The sequence below is a fragment of the Syngnathus acus genome, chromosome 12, assembly GCF_901709675.1.
Source record: "Syngnathus acus chromosome 12, fSynAcu1.2, whole genome shotgun sequence".
Taxonomy (NCBI): domain Eukaryota; kingdom Metazoa; phylum Chordata; class Actinopteri; order Syngnathiformes; family Syngnathidae; genus Syngnathus; species Syngnathus acus.
The window spans coordinates 8,902,155-8,915,992 of record NC_051097.1 but is presented as its reverse complement, the minus strand read 5'-3'; the positions used below and the strand labels follow the sequence as shown (position 1 = coordinate 8,915,992).

At 45.9% G+C, this 13,838-nt stretch overlaps 1 protein-coding gene across 1 annotated transcript; it reads right to left on the bottom strand.

The window, feature by feature from the left end:
* Positions 1–48: 48 nt before the first annotated feature.
* ulk1b (unc-51 like autophagy activating kinase 1) lies at positions 49–12,350 on the bottom strand. The gene is made up of 27 exons (XM_037265418.1): positions 11,671–12,350; positions 10,517–10,609; positions 10,377–10,418; positions 8,855–8,887; positions 8,317–8,353; positions 8,069–8,242; positions 7,924–7,997; positions 7,660–7,761; positions 7,275–7,333; positions 7,105–7,187; positions 6,604–6,657; positions 6,436–6,527; positions 6,107–6,272; positions 5,959–6,013; positions 5,798–5,881; positions 5,507–5,650; positions 5,280–5,422; positions 4,905–5,167; positions 4,611–4,816; positions 4,246–4,367; positions 4,051–4,176; positions 3,745–3,929; positions 3,408–3,592; positions 2,965–3,083; positions 2,738–2,895; positions 2,523–2,658; positions 49–2,443 (listed from the first exon to the last, which is right to left on the bottom strand). Exons 1-27 carry the CDS (start codon positions 11,758–11,760, stop codon positions 2,388–2,390), a joined length of 3,081 nt encoding a protein of 1,026 aa, XP_037121313.1. The 5' UTR covers positions 11,761–12,350; the 3' UTR covers positions 49–2,387.
* Between the last annotated feature and the right edge of the window lie 1,488 nt (positions 12,351–13,838).

The following is a 13,838-nucleotide window of genomic DNA, read 5'->3' as shown; positions in this document are numbered from 1 at the left end:
AAACAAAATGACATCAATAAATGGAAATTTAAAAATCACCACATCATCTCCATTCCTTTAACTTTATTCATGTTGCAACAGTAAGGGTTATATTACACACAGGGACATTGAGATAGTGTCTTGCCATATGTGACAATGTGAAAATGCCTTGCTGCAAGTTCAGCAGAAAGCCTTTTGGAAAAACAGACAGTATTAGATGGTGTGGTACTGTTCCCCTCCGCACCCGCAGATCCATAAATACAATGACGGCAATAACTTAATTTACAATTCCTAGAAGTGATACTAAACACAAATAAATGACAACATTCGGGCATGTTTTTACACACAGACTCAAAACTTTGTGACTCTTTGCAGGAGAGCGCAAACCTTCACGATGGTTACACTTCATTTTAGCTTCATGGGAATGCTTTGAACGGCAGCCGCGATAATAGCAGCTTGTCAACATCCTGCTCAAGAACATTACAGCAGAAAACAATACATGAGCCCCCCCGCCATCAAGTTACCTTAATGCATGCAAGCATTCTCTTCATGGTGACCAGAGTTTATAATAATTGGGATGGCCAGTGGCAATGATTGTAGGGAGGGGGAAAAAAAAAAAAAAACATGCACTCACTGCTGTATATTGACTGAGCAGGGCTGGGATGAGCCGAAAATAGGAATGTACAACTCAACCATTTGACACATGCTGGTGGAAAGAAATATACCCAATATATATTTTCATATGACAAAAGGCCTCAAAGCAAATGAAGTATATTTCAAGAGGAGGAAAAAGCTTTCATTCTGGTCTCTTTGTAAACTATCTTGAGCTTTTTGAATTATGAACACCTTTATAACTTAAAAATCACAATATCAATGGTTACTTTTGTTGTCTGTCTTATTACCACTAAATTGCAAGTTTCAATTTCATGATTGTGGCCCTACTCCTTCGTCACCGAACTAATTCCTTAGTTTCATGGGGGGGGGAAGTGAGATTAGGTCAGGTTCAACATTTCTCACAAGCCTCCCCCACACATCCTTGCATGCATACAACAACAATGTACACCTTTGAACGCAGGCAACACAGACATCAACCATCTCCAAATTATTTTTAAAAATCTGATTGGGATTCAGAGTTACGCCTGGAGTTCATTAAAAATAAAACAAGCAATAATTCAGATCAAATATTCAACATGAGCACTGCAAATCAAACACATTTCAAATTCAGGACAGAATTGTCGCCTATTGACTACTGTGAAGCAAAAAAAAAAAAACGCGATATATATATTTTTTTGAAACCCTCGTCACCATAAAGCTTTTTCCGTTATGTTCTTAAAGAAAAACGTTCTCTGCGTTCACAGCATCCCTCCGTTAATGGACACACTCACACCAAACACACAGTAACTATGATACAACTGCGCAACGTGTGTGTGGCAGTCGGAATCGAAATGAGCTCATCAGTCAAGCAAACAAACAAAACAATATTTGACGTTTGTTGCGCGTTCCACTCTGTACAGTACTTCAACAGTGCAAAAACATTCAGGCAGCCCGACGCGGCTTCTCTCCTGTCCCATACATTCCGCATTTTGATTATACTTGCTTAACGACGATGATTGATAAAATACAAATAATGTCAAAGAAGAAATAAGGATGATTTAGGAACTGCACACAAAGACAAACAAACATGCTCCGGTTAGCGGAGCATCGTTAGCGTAATGACAACCACAGATTCTAACATCTGCCTTTTTTTGGACCCTCTATGATGCAATGTTGGAAATATTTTTGCATCGCCTTCTTCATGGAAAAGCAAGTTCCGTAAAGTGTCAAATTGAGCAGTGGGAGCTAAAATGAAAAAATATTATAAAAAGGATTTTAAAGTCATCTTGGCGGTAATTCTTCTCCAGTTTGTCGCAATGCTATGTACAATGTAAGCGAGCGAGTAACGAATGGGTTTGAAACAAGCACTCAAAGTGGTATCATGTGAACATACATAATATGATGAGGATGATACTTGGCCACGCCCAGCTTTTGTGTCTACTGTAGCTCCGTGTAGGGGTGCAGCTTCTGTAAAGGTGAAGCGTGAAGACAGTTCAGTTGTCCGCTGCATTTGACTTGTCCATCGTCAAAATGTACGCTGGAGAATATATATATATATATGTGTATATTTATGACGACTTGGCCATAACTGCTCCTGCATGTTGCCTCAATTGGGGCTGAGGTGGGGTCTCTCAAACGAGTCCGAATGCAGCGAGGTGCATCTTGACCGACATCAGTTTTACAGAAAGGCATGCCCATGTCCGCAGCTCGAGTTGTATATTTTTTTTTTCCGGGGGGGGTGAAGTTGATGTTTGACTGGACGTGATGTGCTGAGATGAAGTTTGTCGACAACGATGGGGGTGACGTGGTTTTTCTCAAACGCAGAGCCCGGACTGCAAGGCGGTGAGGCGCCGCTCGATACACTCTTTACCTGCACGCGGGAGGGAAAAGAGATGTAAGCTGGGTTGAAGGGAGCGGGTGAGCATTTTCCGGATTGACATCTGACTTACATTTGCTCACGCTGAGTATGTCTTCCTGTTCGGTGAGAAGCATGGAGAGGCCCTCCATCAGCAGGAGGGCTTTGTGGTAGCGGTGAATGGATGCCCCCCCCTGGTGGAACATCTCATCCAGAGCAGCAGACTGAACCTATCGTGACGCCATAGTTTGTTTGTTTCGTCCGTCGGCCGCCATTTTGTCTTTACAAAGCGTTCATTTTCTGGCTTACCATCTGCACGGTGTGGCTAAAGAGCAGCCTCTCAGCCGTTATGGAGGTGATTTTGTCCATTAGTCGGTGTTTTTTGGAAAAGAAGCGCTCCAGACGCGTGCTGAGTGAGCGGCACGATGCCACGCTGGACTTGTACAAGTCGTTCAACCTCCTCACGACTGTCAACGGAACATGCTTTGTTTTAGTCGTTGCTAATTTGGGCCGATTATAAACCGAACGGCGCATACCTTGTTTGACCGTCGAAGAGGGGTAAAGTTTGCCTTGTTTGACTCGCTCCATGGCTGTTTGTATGGCGGCAGACAAGAGTTCTGCGGTCTTGAGGTACAGGACCAGCTGTTCCGCGTGGCTGGTGAGACAAGAACAGATAAGTATGTATCGCACCGTTTCAAATTGAACAACTGAAATCAATGAGCCATCCATTATCTATTAAGACACAATTCAGCTGAATTTCCAAAGCACAATTGCGAGCCAATAAATAAATTGCTACTCCAAGCTTGTCACTTAGTCGTGAATAGATTTGCCTTGGCTGCAAAACATGACCGCTCTTTTGCACATTCCCGAGTTGCCGTTTTGTCTCCGCTGTTAAATTTCAATGACTACAAATAGGCGCCAAGGTAAGCTGTCGGAGGTTTCGCCTCCGACAAAAGCAGCGCGGGTGACATGCCCTTACCTCCACTCTCGGCTCAGCGAGCTTATCTGATCTGCCACCAGGCTCTGCTGCTGTAAGAAGTGAGGCTGAGCGGCATCAAGCGGACCCCCAATGGATGCGATGCCACGGGCCCCGGCCACCTCCATCAGACAGTAAGCGAAATCCAGCGTGAAGCGCAGGCTCTGAACGGTGTCGGTGTGCTCTTGCTGCGCTCCCGCGGGGATGGCAAACGCACAAAAAGCGGGTGAGCACTTTTAAACGGACACAGGGTGCCTTTCAAAAACTTTACGGACTGACTAACTTTTATCATTCAGTCACCCCCCTCGTGCTTCTGCTCTTGCGTTTCCGCTTATCTCACCTCCATAAGGGTCTCCTCAGGCAGCTCGGGGGCCTCGAAGGTGATACGGCCGCCCATGTTGGCCGTGATGGGATCGAAGAAGTGGTAACGGGGGCTGGAAGAGGCGTCAAAGCCGTCGCCGCAGGTGGCTGTCTGGGGATGGCGGCTGTTGAAGGAGCCTGCCGGGCTGACTGATGCGAACGAGCCTGCGGCGGGAAGACGGAAAATGAATTAAAAACAGCGAGGCACGCACCATCGATGGCGCAAATACCGAAATGTGTCACGTGTCGCTCGCATTCGCTCAACGTATTAACGAGTTGGTGTTACCTGAGTATTTCCTCTGTCTGGAGGCCTGTGGCGGGGTGCCGCTGCTGGGAGGCGAGCCGATGGTGAAGACCACCTGCGCTGGGCTGCAGGAGCCCGGAGCAGTACACAGATGACCACCTGAGGGCACTGTGGAGTAAAAATAGTTTTAAAAAAGTGGCGGCGTGACTTCAGAACGATGCGGCGTCAAAGACATACCTGCTATGTCGATCGCTTTCTCACAGGCCATGTTCTCTGTGCTGCCTCGGTCACACACTGCTCCGCCCGTCCCGAAGGCTGCCATCAGCAACATGTCGGACAGGAAGCCGGCGCTCTGAGATCTGTAACGCGCAACGGGGAAGCGATGCAGTTGAAGTTCTGCATACATAAACCGCCCATTTGAGTGTACAGTATGCCAGAGCTCGTCTTCCTTTCATAGAGGCGAGTCTTTTTGGATTCAGACTTGGCTAAACGCGTAGGAATGAGAAATGACAACAACGATTGCAGTGTTTTCCTCTCAGCAGCAAAAAAAAAAAAATCACGCTTTAATAATTAAGGGCAGCGATCGCGATTCCAGCTCTCACCTTCCAAATCCCCTGCCGTCGTCGTTCATCCTGTGGACGCAGTGTGAAGGCTGAGCGTACTGCGTGGGCGCAAGCTGCCCAGCGTCTCTGGGCTCCATTTGCACAGTCCTGCTGCTAGGGGAGCCCACTACCAAACCCTGCTGCGTCAGGAAGTTGACAAGGTTTGGAGAGCTGGGTTGTTTGGGGAATTCGAAAGGGGGCATAGTCTGCAAACGTAAGCGGCAACAGAGCTTTTATTTCAGCGGTTCCTGCTCAAATGGTGGAAAGCATAACAGCAGCAAAATAATGACTCACCCTCGAGGGGGAGCCCAGGATGGTGGGCAGCGGGCTCCGCTGCATCAGCTCACTGAGGCGGGGGGACGAGTGCAGCGGACGAACTGTCATCAAGCCGGCAGCCGGGACCACCACCGGGTCCGAGTGCTGCTTTCGGATCTTTTGTCTGCCGCAGCCGGTGGTGCATTCTAAAAGACAGGGGGCGCTGTGGAGCCGCGTGCCCAATCCCGCCGCGACCGGGGAGTGTTTCTGAGTCGTCGGCCTAGATTCGGCATGCTGAGCCGCTGCAATGGGTGAGGGGGGGGGGAGAAGGTCAGTGGATTTCTGAGAACCGAAATTCAGGACAAATAAACCGCATATCTAATTCCCTGTTGGGAAAATCATCCTCTCAATTACCTTGAGGGGAAAATTGAAATGGTCTCGCTCCGCCCAGTGAGAGCCTTCGGGTGGTGGCCACGGTTCCGTAAGGTGGGGAAGGCCCGGTCCTCGCAAAGCCCAGCGGACTTCCGCTGCTGCAACGATGCACCGGAGTGGAGAACCTACAAATGTGAGTTCATTTACAGTCCCGGTAAGTTACAACTCGCCATACACAGATGTTGATGTTTGCGCGGGATGACACACACCGGGGCGAGCCTTCCTGTTTGGCCGTATAAATATGCTGCTCCAAGCGCTGGTAGTTGTGCACCTGAGTGGGAACTGGGATTGGCAGGGAGTGACCGTGGTTTCCACTTGGACCAGCATAGTTACTACCCGAGGACTCGCCGGGCCTGCCAAGAACAGTAAAAAAAAAAAAGTTTTTGTGTGCAAGGGTTAGATACATTATGCACAACGCTAACTGCTAATATTTCGGGATCTATTTGCAGGTTCCTTCACGTGGCTAAATAATGACGTGACATTAGGCTCCGTGGCGTTACCTGACACGACTCGGAGAGCCACTATAAGACGGCGAGTGCGGTGGCGATTTGGCTTGGACGCATAAACCAGACGTCAGGAGAGAGCTTGACGGAGCAAATGAGAAGGAAATGATTTACTCGGCAAACAGTCCGCGTCAGTGTCTCTTCAGTGTCTGTCTTACCCGCTGTTCATTAGACTGTCCTGCAGCACTTTGCTCTCGCTCGTCAGCTCAGCCGCTGCCGGGGATAAATAAGCGCGCATCTTACACATTATCCGCTCTATTATCTGTTATTGGGACATTCAAAAGAAAAACAAGTCTATTTGCTTACTGTTGAAGTGAGCGGGCACGATGACAAAGTCGTCCGTGTCGCAGGAGGAGGAATTCTTGCTGCTGCCTCCTCCTCCGGACGAATCCTTGAGAAAGCCGGTGGCCTCCTGGGTGGGGGAGGCCAACGCTTTGGCACGCAAATGCTGCGGCGCATCACCAAGCGATTGCTGCGGAGACAGGAAGGTGGCGTGACGAGTGAAACAAAGACAACAACAGCAGAGTGGAAATGATGAGAAAGACTTGGGTGGCCTCTTGGTTTCAAATGGACCTTTGTTAATCATTTACACACAGATAGGGGGTGGGGAGACTAAAGATATGATAAACACCCACCGGTGGAGAAGCCAGGTGCGAGGTGGAGGAACTGCTGCAAGAGCTGGCAGAAGCAGAACTCGGGAAGCAGGTCATGGTCACTGTTGGAGTTGCTGCGAGGAAAACAAATACATTTCCCGACATAAATCATTTTCTACTCGACATCAAGTAGCAAACATTCGAACTTACTCTTTTTTATGGACGAGGTGGTGGCTTCCAAGAAGGGATGAGAAAAAAACTCATCTGTGGAAAAAAGTTACCAGGTTATTTTTGGTCGCTGTATTTTTTTTTTAACACAATTTTCCCTGAATATTTCAATGTGACTGCTGTGGGAAAGCCGCTTCCTGTTAACCATCAATAAAGTATCACTAACTGCCTTGTTTAAATAAGCGCAAAGGGGGGGGAAGGTGCATCACAAAGGCAAACAAAGCCTGAGGCTCAGAGTTAAACCCGACTGCATTGAAATGCGTAAGCCAACATCATTTTTGAGTCCCAGCCAACAATTTGCGGGTGATGCATACGAAAGCGGCAGAGTGGGACAGTTCGACAGATTAAAAAAAGATATACTGCCCAAAGTTTACTGAACTTTTCACAATTTTGAGTTATACTTATTTGTGACACAACTATTTTTTATTTTTATTTATTTATTATTAATTTCGACTCTTTGAAAGGTCTTGGGCCAAAACTCACCAAAGTCCATGCGGTCCTTGTGATTGCGCTGTAGCAGGCCCCGTAACAGATGCCTCAAATGGCTGGAAGTCTCTCGGGGAATGCTGCAAAAATGACAACACTGTCATCAGATGCACCTCAATATGCGGGCAGTGTCGAGTGAAAAAAAAAAAAAAAAAGCAGCTACTGACTTGGGGCTGAGGTTCTTGTTTTTCTCGTAAAACATCCTAAGATCCTGGGGGCTGCTGGCCTAAAGGGTGACATGAAAGACAAATTAGTGTCAGTAAGATTGCGCAATGAATTTCAGTCTGGTGTCAGAGAAGTGAAGACAAACGGAAAAAGAGAGCAACTTTAATACCGTTGCTATGGAGCAGTTTCGGGGAAATGTTTGAAATTAGTCTGCGGACATGAGTCTCAGTAGAGCAACTAAGGCGCATCTAGGGCGGTTTCCCCACTTATTGAACTGACATTTCATTAGCTTCAAAGTTGTCAAATCCAACGTATTGGTAGCTCCCGGCATTAACATGCGGATGGAGTCGAGTGCACCCTTGAGGGATGGTTTTACGGCGGCAGTACCTGGAAAGGCGCCTTTCCAGTCAGGCACTGAAACACGATGGTCCCGATGCTCCACAAGTCGGCCTTGGCGTCGTAGTTTTGGGACATGATGACCTCGGGTGCCTTGTGAGGGAAGCGCAAAACGAGTTTGAGATCAATATTGTCATGGGGCTCCGGAGGGATGACTAATGAGGTGATTAAGCTTCGTTTTTACTACGGTGAGCTTCTTTCGTGCCATGATCTAACAAGATCTAACACATTCTTCTAAACAAGTGCACTCATTACCATGTACATAGGTGACCCGCAGAGAGTTGCTGCCATCATGTTGTTCTGAAGGTACCTGGCAAACCCAAAGTCCGCTGTGGGAAGAGAAACAGATTCAAGAAGTGAGTATATATTACAATTCCCAAAACAGTAACGCCGAGCCTACCAATTTTGATGCAGGTATTGTTGGAGTGCGATTTCCGTCCTGCCGGGTAGGAGAGCAGGATGTTCTGAGGTTTCAGGTCCCTGTGGATGATGCCTTTAGACTGCAGGACCCGCATGGCGCCCGCAATCTGCTGCAGGAAAACCCGGATGGTGTCCTCGCTCAGCGTGCCCTTTGCTGCCGAGAGAGATGAAAACATTGAGGCGTATTTCGTTGCTGGCATGGTTAGGCGTTTGGGATGCTTCGCTTACAGTGTAGGTAGTCGGCAAGGTCGCCGCCGTTACAGTACTGCAACGTGAAGAGAAGGAACGAGATTAGAGAAAGCGAGCAGGAGATTTCAATTCGGGTCGGCACACGTCGCTCTTTGACACCCCCCTTTTTTTTTTTTTCTTGCAGTAATCATCCATAAGTAAGCTGTGCCAAACTGAACTGTCATGTGCTTGTGGGTGATGTGTAACCATGGTGATTAAGTGCCACAAAAGATTGTGGTGCAGAAGAGCATCAGACATTGATTTCCTGAGGAGGACAATGCAACTCAAGACGCACGTCAGCATTCATCTGAATGAACACGGGAAATTGTGTCCTCCAAATGACCAGACCAAAATTAGCCTAAAAGTTAGCATCAGACGACGGTCGCCACAAGATAAACATATGAAGATAATCAGCTGGCTTGTTCAGGACAGTGCCCCCCCTCCCCTCGACGCCAGAGGACGGGGACTAATTTTAGCTCCAATGCTGACGTAGCACAGCAGCGAGCAAACAAAAGGGCAAAGGCCGTGGCTGGCTTACCTCCATCACTAGGTACACTGAGCTTGCAGTTTCCTAAAGCGGGGGTGGGAGGAAAAGAAAATATGTCAAAAACAGACCAAGACAGGAACAGGTAGTTCTTGAGCTGACGGATTGTGTAACCGGCTTAAGACGTTAAAAGAAAAAAAAAAGGATTTCAAGTTTTGGGCCAAAGGAAGGACATACACTTATATTTTTTATTTTATGTTATGTGAGTTCAAGGTAGAAACGTTTTTTCATTTTTCTTCCCCCTTTGGGTCTCCTCTTTAAATCACAAGACATTCGAACAGGGGTGTGTAAACTTTTTATACTCACTGTAAGACTAAATGAGTGCCTCATTTGTCAGCTTTGTGCGAGACAACGTGGGGGGTCTAGGTAAAAACAAACTCTTATCACATGGGAACAGATGACTGTGATCTGGAAGTGCTCCAGACAGAGGCTGTTTTTTTTTCCTCCAAAAACAAAACAAAAAAAAATAGCACAGTTGTTGTTTATGTGAATGATGGCATCAACTCCCGAGCATGTGCTCGTCTCAAAAAAAGTTATCACCGCATTGATGGTTATATTTTTTGATGACATAACCTGCATGCACACAAGTCATAAAATGCGCAACTTGAAAAACAAATTGCCTCACTTTTATGTGTGCTGAGTAAAATGCAAGGTTAGAAAATGAATCATCTTCTGGGATGTTTGAAAAATAAAATCAATGTGTCAGTGGGTCATGACCTTCCTGAACGGTATAGTAAAAACAACAATACCACAAGTGTTACTACTATGCGACTGTGACTAGCATTTCAACATGTGTTGAAGAAATGACGTTTGTAAACAACCGCGGCGCACACAGAAGCGCCTTTGTATATTTGGAAGTAGGCTGGCGGACACAATGTAACGCAGCCTCGACATTCCTGATCGACTTGCACCACCACAAGGTTCAAAAGTGTCAACAAAGTCACGTGATTCTTTATCAAATCTCAAGCGCGATAAGAATCTCATCTTGATGGGCAAACCGAGACGGTGTGCCAAAAAGCCAACACCTGCCTAAGTGGTGATGCGTGTCAGGCCGTCCCGACTGGGTGTCAGGCATGTGCGTGGCCAGACCACACCGAATGCCAACGCGTGTTGCTAGGCAACAAGCACCCGTGACTGTTGAATCTTAAGCGCTGCCTCTCTACGGGCCTAAGACCTTAATACTGCTAATTTTAAATAGACACGACACAATCGCAGTGAACAGCAAAAAGTTGGAAACTAGAAATGCATAAAGTTGAACGGCAAAAACGGGCAGACACGGCGGCGCCAAAACTCAGAAGTGAAACTTTCCGAAAAAAAAAAAAAAAAGTGTTTTGCTGCAAAGTCTTGCTTAGAACAAAGAAAACAAAATAATGTGGCAGGAGACACAAATGGGTCACGTGGCACCAACACGGATGACGGCCCATCTGCTCAGTGTGGCAAAAGCAGACTGATAGCAAATTGGGACAGCGAGCGTCACATAATTACGTGCGCAAACAACACAGGAACAGTTACATACCTGAAAGTCCAGTAATGCGACAATGTTTTCATGCTTGAGTTCCTGCAAAAGAGTATTTCTAATTACAAATGTACTCAATGACACAATGATCCATTTTATGTTTGTTTCAAATGTAAATACTTGGACTTTATAATAGTTACCTTGAGTATTTTAATCTCCTTCCCCAGCAGTGTTTGGGACTTGGCCAGGTTCTTCTTATTGATGCATTTGACTGCCACCTCCCAGTCATGTTTCTGACGGAGAAAATGTACACACTGTCATTCCCGATGAAAATTATTTGCGGGAAAGGAATAGACGTGCATCTATGAATTATCATGTGTTTTATTTAAATGCAGTACTACTTTGAACTCAATGACGTAGAAAATATATGAACCAAAATCCTAATTCTCAAGGTGCTCCATCTTCAATATCAACATGATACTTTGCACTTGTTTGTGCCGCTTGTCTCTCTACCAGAAGCCAAAAGTCATTTTTTTGTTTGACAGGGTGGGTCCTGCATGTGTTATTACAACATGGCCCGCCTTGCAAATTATAATGATGTTTTAGTAACTCATTTTGAGTCATTTTGTGCTCATGGTATGTTAGCTCCTCCCCCTTCTGGGGGTCCCACGTGCAAGTTGGTCCTCTAGAACACATTACATCACAGTCTTGCCAAGTGGAACAAACATGAGAGTTTTGGACTTCAACTTTACAACACTTCCTGTGTTCTTATGCAATGTCCTTGTGGAGGGCCAGGTAGTCTGTGCAGTGTAAAAACAACAACAACAAAAACACGACAACCTTGTTGTGATGCTGTTTTTATTTTTAATCTACGCTCTTATTTATAAAAGAATGAAGCAGGCCTCTTATCATATTGAGCGAACACCCATCTGTATGAAAATACCGGTTTTGTGTTATCATAATAATTTGCTTGATCATGTCAGTTGAGGAACATGTTTTAACATGTTTATAACAGCCTCGTGTTTCATGCCAGCCAACCGACAAACGTCTCAAATGAGAAAAAAGTGCAACCACCCAAAGCAGATGGCTGATATAAAGAAAGGAGATTTAAAGTAATGGCAATGATTTAGATTTGATGTCAGTATTTGTAATTGCAGTGTTATTACGCTAAAGAACACCCAGTTCGGGCAGCTAGGCCTCTTAAGGTCGCACCATGAAAACAAACAAGAAATGGCCGGTCGCTGGGTTTCCTTTTAACCAACACCGAAAAAGCAGTCGCAAACGTTTTAACCACATGATACAGAATTCGTGTCGTAGTTTGAAACACGCAACAATCCGGAACACGACCACTCACCTCCCGATTCCTGCCTTTAAAGACGACCGCAAATGCGCCATGTCCTATCAGGTCCTTCCGACTGAACTCGAATCTGCCCACCGTCTCCATGATGCACCACAGTCCGTTTAAGCACTATTTGGACCGGGCCAGAGAACCGGGGGGCCTGCGCTCACCCTTTTTGCTAACAAGCTCGCCTCTCTCCTCAGCCAAGCGGGGGCAGCGGCAGGGACAGTCACCCCCTCTTTCACTCGCCAGGAGCTGCCGTCCAGACAACACACGGCCCTCCTCTTTCATGTTCGCTCGGTAAGGAGTTTCACTCCCGACGAGGCCGAGCGAAGACGTCCATGTCTCGGACACCGAGATCCCTCAACGTCGAGCTCACCGAAGGGAGCAAGCGGGCCTGGGAGCCAGCTCTTGTTGTTCCAGCAAATGACGTGCCACCTTAAAAGCAGCTCGCACTGCCGTTTTGTTTATATACAGGAGCTCCTCGCCTCTGTCGTCTTCAGCGTCAACGCGATCACACACATACAAAAAAGTGCTGCCTGTTAACTTAAATTAAAAATGGGATGTCGACGAAGTAGGTTACGATGAACTCTACTCCATTATCGCTTCAGATAAAAGCGGAGTCGCTCACAGTCCCAGCAGCGCCGATGGTCCCAACAAAGCAGACGCTATGGTCGGGACATTAACGCGCATGCGCAGGAGAGCACAGCTGTAGCTTTGACGTCACCGGAGTTCTCAGTAACCGAGTGTCATTATGGGCTCATGATGTCAGGACCTTGCAAAATAAACATTCAAGTTTATACAAGGGGGAGATATTAGCACGTATCATTTGCTTGGTTCCTGATAATCTGCATTGTGAGATCAATGTGGCTGTTCTAGGATGTGCTTAAAAGAGCTATTTTAAAAATGTTCACGGTTAACTACCCTGTCAGCCATTGCTACACACAATTAGCTCCAAACATAAACATTACTATTAAAAGACTAATTAAATAAATTGTTGCATTTGTTGGACAGAATTGTCCAAAAAACAGTATTTTTATATTAGGTTTTAAACATCTTAAGAATAGGAAACAATGCCACCTAGTGGTCTAGGTCAGAGAGTTTGCTGGGTGGCGTAAAATTATCAAGAACAATAATGTAAATAAAAAACCTACAAGGCAAAATATATTTATACTTTTTAATATGGTATATTGAAACCAGCAACTCTTACCCTTACCAATCAACATTCCATGGGACTAGGGAATAAGAACGTTTCTACGGAAGCCCGACAGGTTTGAAGCAAGCAGTGGTTCAATTCTTCAACAGACCGCATCGTGACAAAGTAAGTTATTTTGACATTTTTTCATCTAGTATTTTATTTGACGATTTTATTAAATTCCATCGTGTTCGTTTTAAGCCATGACTGCCTGGATGAAGCCATGACTGCCTGGATGAAGCCATGACTGCCTGGATGAAGCCATGACTGCCCGGATGAAGCCATGACTGCCTGGATGAAGCCATGACTGCCTGGATGAAGCCATGACTGCCCAGATGAAGCAATGACTGCCCGGATGAAGCCATGACTACCTGGATGAAGCCATGACTGCCTGGATGAAGCCATGACTGCCTGGATGAAGCCATGACTGGCTGCCTGCCTGGATGAAGTCATGACTGCCTGCCTGCCTGCCTGCCTCCTCCCTCAAATATCTCTTTTAGAAGTAGCTCTGATTAAAGCCATTGTTGAAAAATTGACATTTAATAGTTAACTGCTGGGCCAATTTCAACTTTATTGTAAATCAAAACAGCAACGTGTCAACAGTTAGGAACTCCTTCCTTAATATTCTACGGTATGTTCCACTATAGAGCCTTTTGAGTTCTATTTAGTCTTTCTTGGTGCTTGTCATTTATCTGCATTTATCCATATTATATTTATCTAAAAACTCCACTTGTACTTGCCATAAATCTTAACATTGTTTAACATTACTGCATTGAAAAAAAAAAGTGTTAATGCAAACGAAGGCCCAACCCAATCCCTTTTTATGATTTAAAACATTGAAATTAGATTGGAACAAAAACAATTCTTTGCCAGCGGAGGCCGATGGAGTGAATAAGAGTGTTCTAAAAACCTTCATAAAGCAGAACAAAAGTAATCATCTTGAATGGTTGTGACACGGTACCATTTATCACGTTTCCCCAACGACGAA